At 42.2% G+C, this 15399-nt stretch overlaps 1 protein-coding gene across 1 annotated transcript in view; it reads right to left on the bottom strand.

Annotated features, from left to right (window-relative positions):
• Positions 1-4587: 4587 nt before the first annotated feature.
• Positions 4588-15399, bottom strand: part of triob (trio Rho guanine nucleotide exchange factor b) — a gene marked incomplete at its 5' end in the record, with an annotated part of 183658 nt that continues 172846 nt past the window's right edge. Inside the window, 10 exons of the mRNA XM_080754307.1 lie at positions 4588-8552; positions 9035-9221; positions 9537-9675; positions 10601-10801; positions 12167-12245; positions 13216-13337; positions 13427-13589; positions 13770-13797; positions 14650-14788; positions 15011-15261. Of these exons, the coding sequence (XP_080610433.1) occupies positions 8119-8552; positions 9035-9221; positions 9537-9675; positions 10601-10801; positions 12167-12245; positions 13216-13337; positions 13427-13589; positions 13770-13797; positions 14650-14788; positions 15011-15261 (1743 nt within the window). The 3' untranslated portion in view covers positions 4588-8118. The remainder of the gene's footprint in view (positions 8553-9034; positions 9222-9536; positions 9676-10600; positions 10802-12166; positions 12246-13215; positions 13338-13426; positions 13590-13769; positions 13798-14649; positions 14789-15010; positions 15262-15399) is intronic.

Here is a 15399-nt window from a genome sequence, read left to right as displayed (position 1 = left end):
CTTTTACCTATAACCACCGATTAGTGTAAAACTTTGTATGCATGAAACCTTTTCTTTTTTTTTTCTTTTTTTTTTTAAATGACAGGTCCTTACAGTATGTAAAACACATTATTCGATATTACTCCTTCAGATTTTATCAGAAAATCACACAAATCAGTACACAGTATCTCTACAGTGATGTAATCATGACGGATTTGTCAGATATCATATTCTATCTAATTGGCTAACATTGAATTCCAAGGTTTGCAGGATTGCTCCTTTTTGAACAAAATGTCTCAAACGCAGCCTGCTATGTGTGTGAGATTTTGTACACACATTCCCACTAGGCCAAGGAACAGATGCCACCCTTCTCACATTGGCCTGTTATAGCGCCACCAGCGGGTCAATTTTTGCAAAACACATTTTTGGAACAAAATGCTTCAAATCCTGCATGCAGCGTCCGATTGCCGTGAAAGGCCCAAGAACACCTGGCACCCTTTTCACTTTGGCCTATTATAGAGTCACCGCTAGGCCAAAAAAAACCTACCTGACCTGCCGGAGTCCTGTTCGGAAGAACACTGCTTCTAGTTTTTCTTTGATATTCTTCTTTGCTTTCCCTTGATGCCTTTTTGCTTTCCTGCTTTTTATGCCTTGGACACTTTATCGCTGCTTGCAGCTATATTTTGATATTATGTTTGACTGCATATTTCCTTTTATAATATTGTAACAACCCCGCAAAAGACCCGTCCATAACTTGCTCCTTTAAGGGGGCTAGCTCTCTAAGTGTTGCCTGTTGCCTGCAGGGACGGCTCCATAATTATATATATGAAATATATTTATGGAATAAATAAATGAAATATATGAATATGTGTGTCGAGCATGTCGCTAAAGACGCACGCTAGTTTATTTATTTGATCACACCGTAAATTGGTTTTACAGGTAGGCCTAGTCCCAACAGTGAAGGGAGGAGGCAGTGTGCGAGCGCCGTGCGGTATAAAGCACAGTGTGCCGTTGTGGTCCATGTGTTTACCATTTTACACACCGGGTGTAATTCAATTAAATCTGTTACGATATGTAGGCTATATTGTTAATCTGAGTGTAACTAAACAGTGAATATAAATGTGGTTCTTTCTAATGTGCAACATTTTGAGTGGAACCATGTCTGTGTTCGAGTCTGCATTTACAGTCTTGTCTCTCAGTGAGTCATTGGCTCATAGGCTATACTGTATAAGTGTCCCATTCATACGTAGGCCTGTCTCTCGTTTTATTGGTTAATAAAGAATTGTGATCAATGAATTGTACCTTTTGATGAGCTTTTAATAAATGAAATTGCAACAAAGCATATATTTTTATATTCTGTCTATAATAAAGATTATATATTTTAAGTCTAAATCTTTCTTCTGCCTGTTATGTGCCCTGGGCCTCATGGCCACATACCTGTATACAATTTTACTCTTATGTTAGCTGTGCACAAGATGTAACAATAAAACACAACCTTGAACCCTTTTCCTATAATCCATGTCACATATCCTCTGATTCTTTCTTATTTTCTATTATCAGTTGTTTATTTCTCTTTAGCCTTATTAAAACCTGTCCAGAACACTCCAAAATCCAAACAAACTAGTAGGCCTACACCCCAGTCTGAAGTGAACAAAAGCTGATGTACTTTAAAATGTGGAGCAGGTTCACTACTGATTCCACCACCAAAAAGATGGAAATAGCAGCACTATAGCTCAGATGCACATCTTTGTATTCTACTTGTAGGGATGTTTTGACAGTCATCTCTCTGCTCTGTGTTGCAAGGTTGTTAATTGTTTCTCAATCCAAGTCCAGTCTACACCAATGATTAGCCAACGCAATTTGCAACTTACGTTGCAAGAAATTGCAGCGGTCTGAATTGCCTTATTTCAGGTCAGCGCAATTTTGGGATAATGGTGCAAGTTGTTGCATTGTTTATCATGTGTTTAAGTTCAGCTGAAAACAGTTTCCAGGAAGTGAAGGCGTTATTTTCTGATCACACCTTGAGAAGTGTGTTGGTCGGCCTTTAAGACTTGTGGTTTCTTTGTCATAAAAACCGTGCACTCTGCAGTTTGGAGAGAGAATGTGTTTGCATTTGTGTAGCTGCAATAGGGTGTGCCAAATGTAGTTCTAAGAGCGGCCATTTCTTGGGTAAACACAGCCTTACACAGGTGTTCTGATTAGACTATAGCATTAGTTCTATGCAATCAAACAATTGAAACACCTGTGTTTTGACCCAAGAAATGGCCGCTAAGGACTACAATGACGTAGCCGCTGGCACACACTATACAGCAGAAGTGAAACAAGTGTCTCCATCTATCCTATCCTAGTAATCTCCTATATTAAAATTGCCCAAGGGGTGGTGGGTGAGTGGACGGACTGACAGACGGACATGCTCTAATGCCAGACACTAACCGTTACGTAACAATGCAGAGTTTTGCATGTGGTCTTCACCTGCCATTCGTTTTATTATCTATCTACAAATGCATGCATCTCTGCATAATGTCACAAGCTGGTGTTGTTAGGATATTAGTAACATATAGGCCTATGCAAACAGCAAAACACCACAGACTGCCACAACCTTACAAACCAATTATGAGTGATACTTGAACACAGTCTTTATAGTTTCTATGCTCATCAGCCAGACCAGGCTCAGCTGGCAACCACAGGTGAGTTCACTCAGGGCAATCAGGGAGGGCATCAAGGACGATGATACACGAAAGAAGAAGAAGGGAGGGCAGGGTCTAGTGGGTTACCAAGCTTGTTTAGGGACATGGTTTAACCCTAACTCTAACCCTAAACATAACCCTAACCCTAACCCTAACCTTAACCTTAACCTTAACCTTAACCTAACCCTAACTCTAAACCTAACCCTAACCTTAACCTCAGTAACCTGCCGACACTGGCGAAAACGAGCGCTCTACTCCTAAACATGCCTGGTAATCTGCTAGACGCGGAGGGAACTGGGCAAATGCTGGGGGCATGTAATTTTTTAACTAAAATCTTTGCTTCTGGAGGTCCCCGGCACAAAATATTTTTAGATGGGGTCCGTGGCCAAATACATATCATGTTGGGGGTCCTTGACATGACAAAGTTTGAGAACCACTGATATAGCAACATCATATCATCATATCATCTAGGTGTTCTGGCCTGTATATAGGCTACTGAGTCTGTCATGTTTCCCTTTTATGCCCACGGAGATCTCTGTATCGGTCTATCTCCGTCTGACTGTCCCTTTTATGCCCATATATGGAGATCCATGATGTCATCATCATAGAATGACCTCCATGTACTATGAGAATGAGTATTGCTCCAAGTAGAAAATAATTGCTACCCTTTTTGTCAGCGGCTTTGTCCGTGTTTTGAAGCGTGGCCTACATCTGGCCTACATCTTGGCACAAAGTGCTCAAAGTTTGTTGTACGCACCCATAGGGTCACATAGGACAAGCTTCTAATGAAATTAACTGGCAATGCTCACTTCACTGCTCACTTCACTATAGGTGTTATTTTTTTATTTGAAGTTAGTTATCTCTGTGTACACACGCACGCGCCCGCACACACACACACACACACACACACACACACACACACACACACACACACACACACACACACACACACACACACACACACACACACACACACACAGTCAGATTCCTATCATCATCATGTTGCTATTTGGTGCCATCTAGTGGTATTCCAGATATTGAATTGGGTGATATCACAGAATAACAGATAGGCCCAGTGGCCCACATAGATGTTCAGCATTCACTCATACATAATTCCCTGCTTATATGACTGTTACCATTTAGGACGGAAACCCCTTTTGGGGCTTTTACCTTTGAAGACGGGAACCCCTATGTACAGTATGTAGCAACATAATATTTTTTCCATCATTGAATAAATATTTGACGTTTTTTCAGTTTTTAGAATCGGCCTCAGGCCTAAATGGGTTAAGTGTCTGTTACCTGACTGGAAATCTAAGTCAGTTGTGATTATGAATAATGAAAATAAATGCCTTTAATAACACAAATCTACGTGGCAGAAAATATTTCCAGATGGGGATCCGCGACCAAATACATATACATTTTGGGGTTCTTGACATGAAAAAGTTTTAGAACCATTGATTGTGGTGTTTGAGGATATCAAACACCATTGTCAGTTTTGTTAGCCCACTGAGTTTTCGTCATTGACTCAAATTTAAAAGGTAGACATGTCAGTGGTGTATTTTTTATTATTACAGTATAAATGTGTGTGCCTGATAAGTATGTGCATAGCAGCAGCATCTGCAGCAGACAGATAAGATCTCATGGTCTACATTTTTGGTTTATCAACAATATACATCTGACTCTGAGCAATGTGTTATCTATTTCCTTCTTATCTATCTTTCATTGCTAACTAAACTAAACTAAACGTGACTTTGAAGGGAAAAGAATATTTGGGTTGCAATGTAAATGTATCTAATATTGCCATGCCACACTGGCCACTTGTGATAGGCCTACATGTTAACCTATTTTAATATATTAAACAACTGGGAGACTAAGCAAATTATACTTGCTGAAGCACAAAAGAAAAACGTGTATAAAAAAGTCAGAGTTGCCTGTTCCTTGTACGTTTAATGGCAAAATAACCAAGGACAAAACATAATATTTACAACACAGTTAACTTGTAAACACAACTTTCTGTACAAAGAAATATACATGCAAAATAAAATATAAGTCATAGTAGGACATTCAAAATGACATTGCTGCAGTTTGTACTATGTGTATAAAATAGTTATGACATAATCATGAGGTTTACATCCTGGGCAACTTGCCTATCCCTCTCTGTACAGTTTTACACAATAATAACGGCGCCTAGTTTCCCTTAAGACATATTAGTGTTCAGAGAATATTTATGCACGCGTAAGCGTACCTATTATGAATGATCTGAACATTAACGTGCTTTTAGGAAACCCTGACTCAGGTCAATAAATTAAAAGGACATGAAATGTGAGACTGTACAGACAACGTACATTTGACTCAACACATCTTTAGCATTTCTTATGCTTAAAACAGGCTAGTTGATAACTTCATCAATCAATCTTTAAATTAAATAAAAAACAAGCTGTTTTATTTCCCCCACTCATCTCTCCAGATTGACCTACTGTACACAGTAAAATCCTCAGTGTCTATTTATCCTTTTTGTTTTTTACTTGTGAGAGTCCATTTGGTTACATCTGTACACTCTTAATGCTGAGGAGTTTACTGTGATACTGGCACTTTAAAAAAGATGAATAGACATCAGTTTCAGACACGTTTGTAACTTGAACACATCAGCTCAGTCAAATGAAAAGTGAAGAAGAAGAACACTTCTCATGGCAGATAAAGATCCGTGTTGCTGAATCTTTCTCAATAGGTATATTTTCACCGTCGGGAAGAAACCTTGTATCTCCATTTTGTGTTTTTTACGTTTTGTTTTGTTTTTCATAAATCAACACCCTATTGCAGTGCAAAGCATTGCTATGTAACACTATTTGAAAATATTAAACTACAAAACAATGTTTTGCATATAATGACATGCTCAAAAAAGGGCTTTAGAAATGTCTAACAAGAGCTTGTAACTAAATAACTATTGAATCCATTAGAACAAACCATTTCTTTTGGACATACATGGTTTTCCCCTGACAGCGATGATTCCCTAGAAGTAAATCCCCCAAAAGTCTACTGTGAGCGTGCCACTATACGGCATCTGAGTTATTCACACCACAAGACTTTTTCTATTGCTCAGTACAACAGTTTTAGTAGAGTGAAGGTTAAACTGCATGAGACTAAAGGGCCCGTTATACATGGTTGCGCTCTGGTGTTGCGCACCGGAAATATCCGATCTACAAGCTCAGAATGCGTCGCACTGCAATGTGTTGTGGTCTTGTAGATCGGCTATTACCGCTGTGCAACACCTGCACACAACTAAGTATGAATAGCCTTTATTAGTAGCAACACATACCATTATCTATCCACAGAAGCCAACTCACACAGCAATCACTACTTTGTGCACAGCTTGGTGAAAAGAACGTTTTTCAATTCATATTTTTCAGCGGTAAACCACCAAACAATTTCCTATTTCAACAAGAATAAATAGAGCCACAATGAACTAATGTAAACACTTCTACCTTTAGTTTCAGTGTGGTCTTTTATAACTTAACATAATCAATCATAAGAACAAGGTAAAGCATGATCAACTTTGGTATAGTTACAGAAAATAAAAACGGAACAATGACAAACCAAAAGCATAAGTGCCTATAGAATATAGATACACATTTATACATTATTTCTCATTAAGGGCTTTCAGAATATTAATACTGAACTTAATACATAAGAGTTAACACAATACAGACACCTATCGCAGTACCATGTACGTACATGCCTTTTTAGAATACGGATACAACACAAGTCTTCATAAATAGTTGCATAAATGTTAAAGCTGCAACATTGCACATGGGAATTGATGCAAAATGCGAGTGCATTTCTACTGTGGTAGCAGTTTGATCATAGTAAAAGTCCAGTCACAGAAAGGGGTTTTGGAGTTTTTCATCTCCATGCATCCCATTCCCAACCGACTAGACTCCTTAAATCCAAATGTATGCTTTGTGGAAAAGTGTTATGCCATGTTGCTCCGCGAAAAATATATTTATTTTCAAAGATAATTTATATTTTTTGTTGCGCGACATGTTGCACAACATTTTTTAGCTGAAGCATAAATTAGGTTTAATACTCAGTAAATTAAAACAGTATTGGTTGGATTGAGACAGGTTCTTCAAAATGAGAATGAAAGGCAGGAACACTTTATTTACAAAGTAAGGCGGATGCATTTAGAAATCTGAGGAGCCTTTCCAATAGCTTTGATTATATATTTCTTTATTGTAGTCTATTTAGTCTGTGTGTGCACACAGTAACGTCTGATATATACTAAGTTGCGCGCCAGTGTGGTGCATCAGAAATGCCCGATCTACAAGTTCACAATGCGTTGCGCAGCGACACACCGTGAACTCGTAGAAGGCTATTTTCCGTATGCGACGCGATGCGCAACCAGCTATAAATCAGGCATAAGTAAGTGTAGAGGGCCCTATGATGACAAGCAAACTATTGCATTAACTGAAATCCAATGTGTTTCAGGAACACATGGTTTTGGTCTTCATTGTTTTAGACACTGCAGACCCTATTCTTGGGCTCTGCATTAACAGGCCTTATTCACTTTCTGCTTTCTACCTAACATTGGTACTCCAAAAGGTACGAATAAAGACACTTCTCTGTTTCCTCACTGTACATTTTTTTCTTTTACAAAAAGTAATCTCTCGTTACAAAAAACAAACACATTTTCTCTTGTTCAACCGAAAACAACCTGAATATATATATATTTTTTCATTATACAGTATTGTTTTATTTTCTTTTATTTATTTATTTTCTTCTGTTTAACACTGTCCAAAACACAAGACTTGCTCACGCTGGCTCTTTGAGAAAGCTTGGTTCTCTCCCTGCTAAGTAAAGGTTTGAAATCTCAAGATTCAAACAGTTCTTCTGTTGTGCGGGCATAATAACAATATGCCAAGGGCCAAGGAGTTCAGGAGATAGGTAGGGACTAGGGCGGGAGGACGGTTAGGTGGGGTCTCAAAGAGGAAAACAAAAGTGTCTAAATCTCTTATTAAAACAAAGCAATATAGATCATCAAGAGTCAAAAGGTGGATCAGCAGAGGGCAGTCAGTCAGCAGCAGTAGGACATTTTGTGGCTTCATGAGGGAGAAGGAGATCATTATTACTCGCTGGTGCTGGTGGTCAATAGTGTTCAACCACACTGTTCAACCACACCAAACTGAAGCTGAGCGTAGCTGGTTATACATCCAATGGGCATCCAGGATAGTGCAGGTGCAAGTACAGGAATTCCTCTTGGACAAGTGCAGATACTGGTGGCTACAGGTCTGTGCTGTGACACAGACGTTGTAGCACGGTTGGCCACAGAACTAGAACAGAGCAGAATGGCATCATCATCATCATTCAAACCAGCATTTCTTTAGCTCTGTGATCCCAGTTTGTCTGGCGGCTGTCCAGTGTTCGAGTGGCGGCTCCCTGGCGTTTCCCCATTGGGTCAGATGTGGTTGAGCAGGCGGCTGTGAAGGAAGGTCTTGATGGCGGCCACCGGCCGGATGTCGTTCTGGTGTTTCCGTCTCTCTATGAAGGAGATGAGCCTGGAGGTGTCCAGATGCGTGGCGTGGTTGTGGTGGTGGTTCTGAGGCGGCCGTGGCTGTGAGTGGCGTGAGGAGCTGGTGGATCCAGGCTCTCCGTTCAGGCCGTCTCCTCCAGGCTGGAGCCAGGGCTCCTGGAGGCAGGAGGCTACGGAGGGCCTGCGCTCCGCCTCGCCCTGCAGCAGGAGGCAGACGAAGTCCCTGGCGGCCGGGCTCACGCCCTGGAAGTAGTCCTGGGGGAAGCTGAAGTCCAGGCGGCAGATGTTCAGACACGTCTCCTCCACGCTCTCGTCCAGGAAGGGAGACGCACCGCTCAGCACAACGTAGGTCACCACCCCTGTGGATTATTCAGTCCGTTAATTCATCATCACGCCAACTCGTCCATCGTTTCATAGCAGCTAAAGCAATTTACCTTAAGTTTTTCATCAAAACCCTTTTTTTACCTTTGTATGTCTAAAACAAACAGAACACATTTTAAGATCGTAATAGCAAACAATCGTCGCTGTCGGATGGAAACCTTGTAGTTCAAAACCTTCCTTTTTTATTATTTTAAAAACGATTTAAAATAGTGAAGGTAGCCGATCTACAAGCACACAACGCCTCGCATCGTCTATTTTCACTACTTTGTGTGACAGTCTTGTATGATGAAGTACGGCATTCATTTACGAACAAAGATACAGTACATGTTTGAAACTTGGAGATACAAGGTTTCTGCCTGACAGTGACGAAATGTTACAAAATATTGTATTTTATTTTATTCATGCATACTAAAGGCTATGCAGTGTTACACATCAGCCCCCGTTTCTCTTTGTTACAGACCTAAACTCCATAGGTCAGATGTCAGTGAGGCAGGCTGACCCAGGACCAGCTCAGGGGCGGAGAACTCCGGGCTCCCCAGAAGAGGATGGACGTACTGGGAGGATGGGTTCAACTGGACCGCATCGCCAAAGTCTGTCAGCTTGATCACTGGCTGGGAAGAGGCATGCTCCACCACAATATTCTCAGGCTGGGAAAGAGGGGGGGGAACGCAATTTATCCATTAGTGGTCCAACTGGTGTACTGGTAGATCTGTCTATTGGCCTCTATTTGGACAAACAAGTACCGTAAGGCATTCTGTTCTGGTCTGTTTGTCAGATTCAAGTCCTTTGTGATAGTAAGTATTTTTTATTTAATCAGTAGAAAATGAGTACTTTAGCAGCAATTCAAGTAAACCACAGTAATGTAAACCCCTGTTGAATTGGAGTCAAATCTTATTCAAATCTTGATGCAGACCTGAAAACACAGAGAACGGCAGCCAGGTTGTGTGAGGTATGTGTTTTACCTTGAGGTCGAGGTGCGCTATCCTCCAGCTGTGCAGGTAGTGGAGAGCTTCCAGAATGTCTCTGAGGTACAAAGCCACCTTCTCCTCCGTCAGGTTGCCCCAACTCACAATGTAGTCCAGGAGACGACCCTGGTCAGCCCTGAACATGACAATGACACAGCATGTTATTATTGTGTGCTGTTACCGGTACATCTCTCTCTGTCTCTCACGCACGCACGCACACACACACACACACACACACACACACACACACACACACACACACACACACACACACACACACACACACACTATATATATATATATATATATATATATATATATATATATATATATATATCTCCCCAGCCTTCGCCCTGTAAAGGACTCAATGAGTACAGTATTACATCATTCCATGCTGTGTAGACAATCAGTATCTAGATTAGTACCCGCATAGTCATTATTCTGCTTTCAGCATTCAGATTATTATGTGCACAATACATATTGCGGCACTTCAAAACAAGCGGCACATGAAGGGGGAAAGGCGGCTTTGTATTATACATACAAACCCCAGTGAAGTTTCACTTTTGTTTTGAATGGCTTGGCATTTAAAATAGATGAAAGGCTTTTCTCTGAAACTGTAGCTGATAAAGAGACAACTAGGAAATGACAAGTGTGATGGCTCATTGCCTCATTCATTGTGTTCTGAAGTACTGACATCAGTTGTGCTATTGTACATACAGTACAGTACAAGAGTACATGCACAGTTAGATGGCCCAACCTGAGACAATATAACTGGAGTTAATAGTGGTGTGAATCCTTTGGTATTCCACGATTTGATTCCAATTCTTGAGGTCATGATACAAATCAAAATCGATTTTGAATTGACATTGACAGACATTGCCCTGAAAATGTATATCATGCGATGTTCTATTATTATCAACGGTGCTCATCCACAGTGACTGAGATCAATATCAGCTAGCTTCCAAATTTTACACACAGTACACGAGACGTACAGTAGGCTAAAACAAATTAAATCACCATTTTTAGTGTTTGCATGCACCTGTAAAACCCCCTATACTTACATCTCCAGCACAATCACATAGCTGCTTGAAGTCTCATAGGTGTCCAGCAGTCTGACCAGGTTGGGATGGTCCAGGGTCTGCAGGACCCTGATCTCCTCCAGGACCTGCTCTCGACGCAGCAGCCTCTTGTTGACATGCTTTGCTGCCACCGCACCCTTACTCCCTCTCTGGTCGCACCGCTTGGTCACCGAGAAGCGGCCTCTGGGGAACGGAAAAGTGAACAAACGGGAAAGATGCAATGAGTGTGAAACCAATAGTGGTTACAGTTTGTAGATAGATACAACCTGGAAATTAGTTCACAATGGTTCCCTTGCAAGGATTTCCAATGTGAATTTTATATCGAAAGTAAGATCTGCTGTTATATACTGTAAGTTCTGCAAATTAAATTATTATAAATAAATACTGAGGTAGTTATCATGTTGAAAGACCATTTTAAAATCATAAGCCTTTGTTTGTTCCAGACTTTCCCTATCCCTGGCAATCAATCAGTTGAACCAGGGCGAGGGATTTATTGACAGTAATCGATAACCAGTAGACACACAGAATGTGGGGTCAGTCATCAATACCTGTTGTTCTGCCTATTTAACCTGCAGTTCTCTGTCTTTCAGATGCCGTGTTTTTGTCCCTATCGTCCATCATTGCTGTAGTCAGCTGTTTGAGAATGTTTATTTTGTTTCTCCTTAGTCTGTTTGTTATTTTTTCCTCTTTGTTTCTCAGAAGCCAGTTCTCAGTTTAGAGCTGTGTTGGACTTTTGGTTTGCTATTTTTGTTCCTCTGCGGTCACTAAGTAAAAATGCAACCTGCAACTACTGGTGCTGTTTTTGTCTCACCATTATTACACAATGGGCAGAGGCTGGACTGCCAGGCACAATGGGAAGTTGGGAACCCACTGGGGGAACTTCTGGGCTGGCCTACAAAAAGTCATCCCTGTAGCACTCTATTAAGAATTCCTTCTGAAGTGGCCCATCTTTTTGTGCAGTTGCTGTTTCGTATAAGCAAAACCAACAATGTTGTTTCAACAAATGTCCAATTTTCAGCAGTTATTCTTTAGGCCAGTCACGGTTCACAAACTTTGACATTTGAAGGTCTCCCCTTAACTTTGACAGTGTACAAATGGAACCAAATGGACCTCAAAGTTACAGTACAGACTTGTAAGGGTCAATTTAAACCCCACAAAAGGAACCTAGAGGCTAGAGAGTCCCTGAAATCCACTTTGAGAACCACTACTTTAGGCTAAATCAAATAAAGTGAAAACAATGGTAAAATAACTCCAAACACTTCTCTTTCTCTCTGACATACCCAGCGCATTCTCTGTTGTGTGTGTGACTGACTGTCTGTGATAAAGTGGGCGTGCCTGTGTGGGTGTGTGTGTGTAATGAGGAGCGGAGGGAGGGGGCAGAAGGAGATTAGGAGAATGCCATCACAAACAATGTATTTGAATTAACATAATTTGAACTATTTTCTTTTCTCAAGAAAAGATACAGTGTAGTTTGTGAATAAATGCTTCTGCTACTCACTCACTCCACTCCTCCTCATCATTACATAGTGTTTTTAATATAAACATTACCTTCCCAGTTCAGTGATCTCTGTGTAGTAGGACTCATAGCTGCTCTTCCAGAGGAGTTCACTGCCATCATCCGGCGTTCCTGTAAACACAGTTCATATTGAAATCAGGCTGATTCATAAGCAATCACTGATACCAACCAGTAAGACTCCCTAATCGGGAGATAAGCGACCGTAGGTCGCTTATCTCCACAAATAGGGCAAAAATTTGTTTTTCCAAAATCTTCCTGATCCATGTTGATGACATGAGTGTAGACATGCTGTGCAGTGATTTTCGTGATTTTAGGGCAAAATCTGTAGGAGCAGTGTCCAAAAATGTGTTTTTAAAAATCGGCCTGAAGGTGGCGCTAGAAGAGGGCCATGTGAGAAATGAGGGGTGGGGTCTCCGCGTTGCCTTGGCGGACGAATAGGTACCGGCCCCGGCTCTCCCGGACGCTCCTAGCCCGAGTTACGGCATTTTATGTGAGCTGCAGTGGAGGGGGTCCTCCACTGGGGGGCGCCACCACTTTTGCATCCGTTCTGGAGCACCAGGAGTGGGTGGTCCCCAGGAATTCCCCGTGAGCAGCCCCGTTGGGGTGGTCATTTGGTCATTTTTGCACATTTGGTCATTTTTTACAACTGGGGGTCCCCCAGGGACCTGGGGGTCCCTGAAGCTCCGGGGGTCCTTGGAGGTTGTAGTTTGGCAGGTAAGGAGTGTGTGTGCAAAATTTGGCATGGATGGGGGCAAAGGTTGTGGAGATATGAGCAGGGCAAAAGTGTGACGTGTGACGTGTGACGGAGAGACAGACAGACAGACAGACAGACAGACAGCCGGTGGAGGTTTCTGTAGTAAATGCGACCTACGGTCGCAATTATTGAATCACAATGCGTCGCACGGTGACACATTGTGAGCTAGTAGATCATCTATTTTTGCTATTTAGGAAATGATTATTTATATTGGGAAATTATTATATATCTTAGGAAAAAATATTATCATCACAATAAAATATCATTGTGAGAATATCGGAAAATATCATCATTTCAGTCCACATTGCCTAACCTAACTGGACTCACCTGAGACTCTGAGGCTTGCACAGGAGGTCACAGAACCTGCTACATTAGTGGCAACACAGGTGTACACTCCGCTGTCCTCCTCGGACACACTGAGGATACGCAGTGCTGCCTCTCCTGTCTCACTGTAAAGAAACGCACTCTATCAGACACCATGCTCACTTTACCAAGACAGAGTGCTGCTTCCTCTGAAACCAGAGCAGCCTCCTCTCACCTGTACGTGATGCTGTAGTGGCCATTGTTGCTCAGAGTGTTATTGTCAGGCCCCCTCCAGGTGACGGTGGCCCGGGGCCGACCGCACACCTTACACCTCAGAGTAACGCTGTCGTCACTCTCACACACCACGTCGCTGACGGGAACGAGGAACTCTGGAGGAGCTGGAGAGAGACGGAATGAGAGGTCTTTAAATTACCTTATCTACAGGCTTGTTTTTAAAACATCAGGATTGGCGCAGGAAATTATGCAGGACTTTGTTGATTGTTATGAAGAGATTATAATCTAAAGATATTGGTATGTTTGGTTTGATAAGTGTAATAAGTGAGTTAATGTGTACATACCATCATAGATGTAGTTGGGGTTCAGAAGCTGAAAGGTATTGAGAACAAAAGATGTATTACTTTTCTCATATACCGGTAATACGTTAATAAACGTATATCAGTTCAGTTCAAATTGCATTCTATAAAACCTGCGGGATTAAGATCACATTCAATTTTAAGACAATGAGTGGTTAGTCTCTGTGAACTGGTGGATTTCAATATTTACTTACATATTTTTTATGGCCTTGGCAATGGGGACTAAATGTAAGACTTCACAGTGACATCTAACATTTGAGCCTTTTCTTTTTTTTTTTTTTTCTAGATTTTTATCCCACGATTTTTGTAACCCATTTTTTCACCTGGTGCCAATTGCCTAAGCTGTGATCCTGGGCTCTACTCTCCCTCTGCCAACCTGGGGAGGGCCCCGAACTGAGCTCATGCTTCCTTCAATGCATGAGGAGTGAGCAGGCCGCTTCTTATCACCTGACAGGGGGAGCTTCCCCGGTTGGACGTAGCGCATGGAAGGAACACGTTATTCCAACCAGTTCCATTCCCCTCCATCAGGCGCCCCGGCTGGCCAGGGGGAGGCTTTATAGAGACCAGGATTACTGCATGTTTTTGTGAGGGTATCTACCCTAGGAGACACGGGGAGAACATGCAAACTCCACACAGAAAGGCCCTTTTGCCAACCCCACCTAGGGTGTGGGCACTGATGACGCGGAGGAGGGAACACGCCGCCAGTGCCCACAGTGTCCCCCGGCGGGAATCGAACCCAGGACCTTCTAGCTGTGAGGCGACAGCACTACTGACTGCGCCACCGTGCCCCACATTTGAGACTTTTCAATGCCTGGAAATTAGAAAACACATTTTGACAGACACTGCAGCTGAGATTTCACTCTACCTTGACAGAGACTTTGTTTGCCAGGCCGTCCTGAGACTTGCGGTAGCCGTTCTCCATCTTGCCCTCCTTCCGGTTCTCCTTGTCTCTCTTCTCGGACTTACGGCGAATTCTGAGTGCTGTGTGCCATGATAATGACTTTCTAAAGGAAGAAGAGCCAGACAGTTTGCTTAGCATTTAAAGCAATAGATCAATCAATCAACTTTATTTGTGTAAACTCAGGGGTCCATTAAAAACAAACAAATGAAAAAAAGAAAACACTGTACATACACAAAGAACACCCCTATAAAGCGTCGGAGGAACATTTATTTACTATTAACAATAGCCCATTAATCCTTCCCACACTTGTACTGTGTGTTCTTACTTGATGGTTCCTTCGGGGAGTTCGGGGGTGATGGAAGCTGAGGTGTGTCCCAGTACGTAGCCAGGGATCCAGCCCTCAGCGGCGGGGCAGTGCTCGGTGGCCGCTCTGTACACCAGGAACATGTTCTGCTGGTTGCTGGCTAACATCTGGACCACCTCGCCTTGTGCCACACAGATCTCATCCTCCTTCACAGCCACATAGTCCTGGGTCACCAGCATGGTGGACACACTGCTGCTACTGCTGCTTTCACTCTGCATTGGGAGAGGGATGGACAGCATTAAACATCACGCCTGGGAATCCGAGCAAATCATTGTTGTCGGGTGGAAACCGTGTATGTCCAAAACCGTTCGTTTTGTGTTGATCATTTTAAAAATGATTTAAATGAGTGA

This window comes from Nannobrachium achirus (assembly GCF_963921795.1).
Source record: "Nannobrachium achirus genome assembly, chromosome: 2".
Lineage (NCBI taxonomy): Eukaryota > Metazoa > Chordata > Actinopteri > Myctophiformes > Myctophidae > Nannobrachium > Nannobrachium achirus.
Note: the sequence above shows the minus strand (reverse complement) of the source record. Positions and strands in the feature narration are given on the sequence as shown.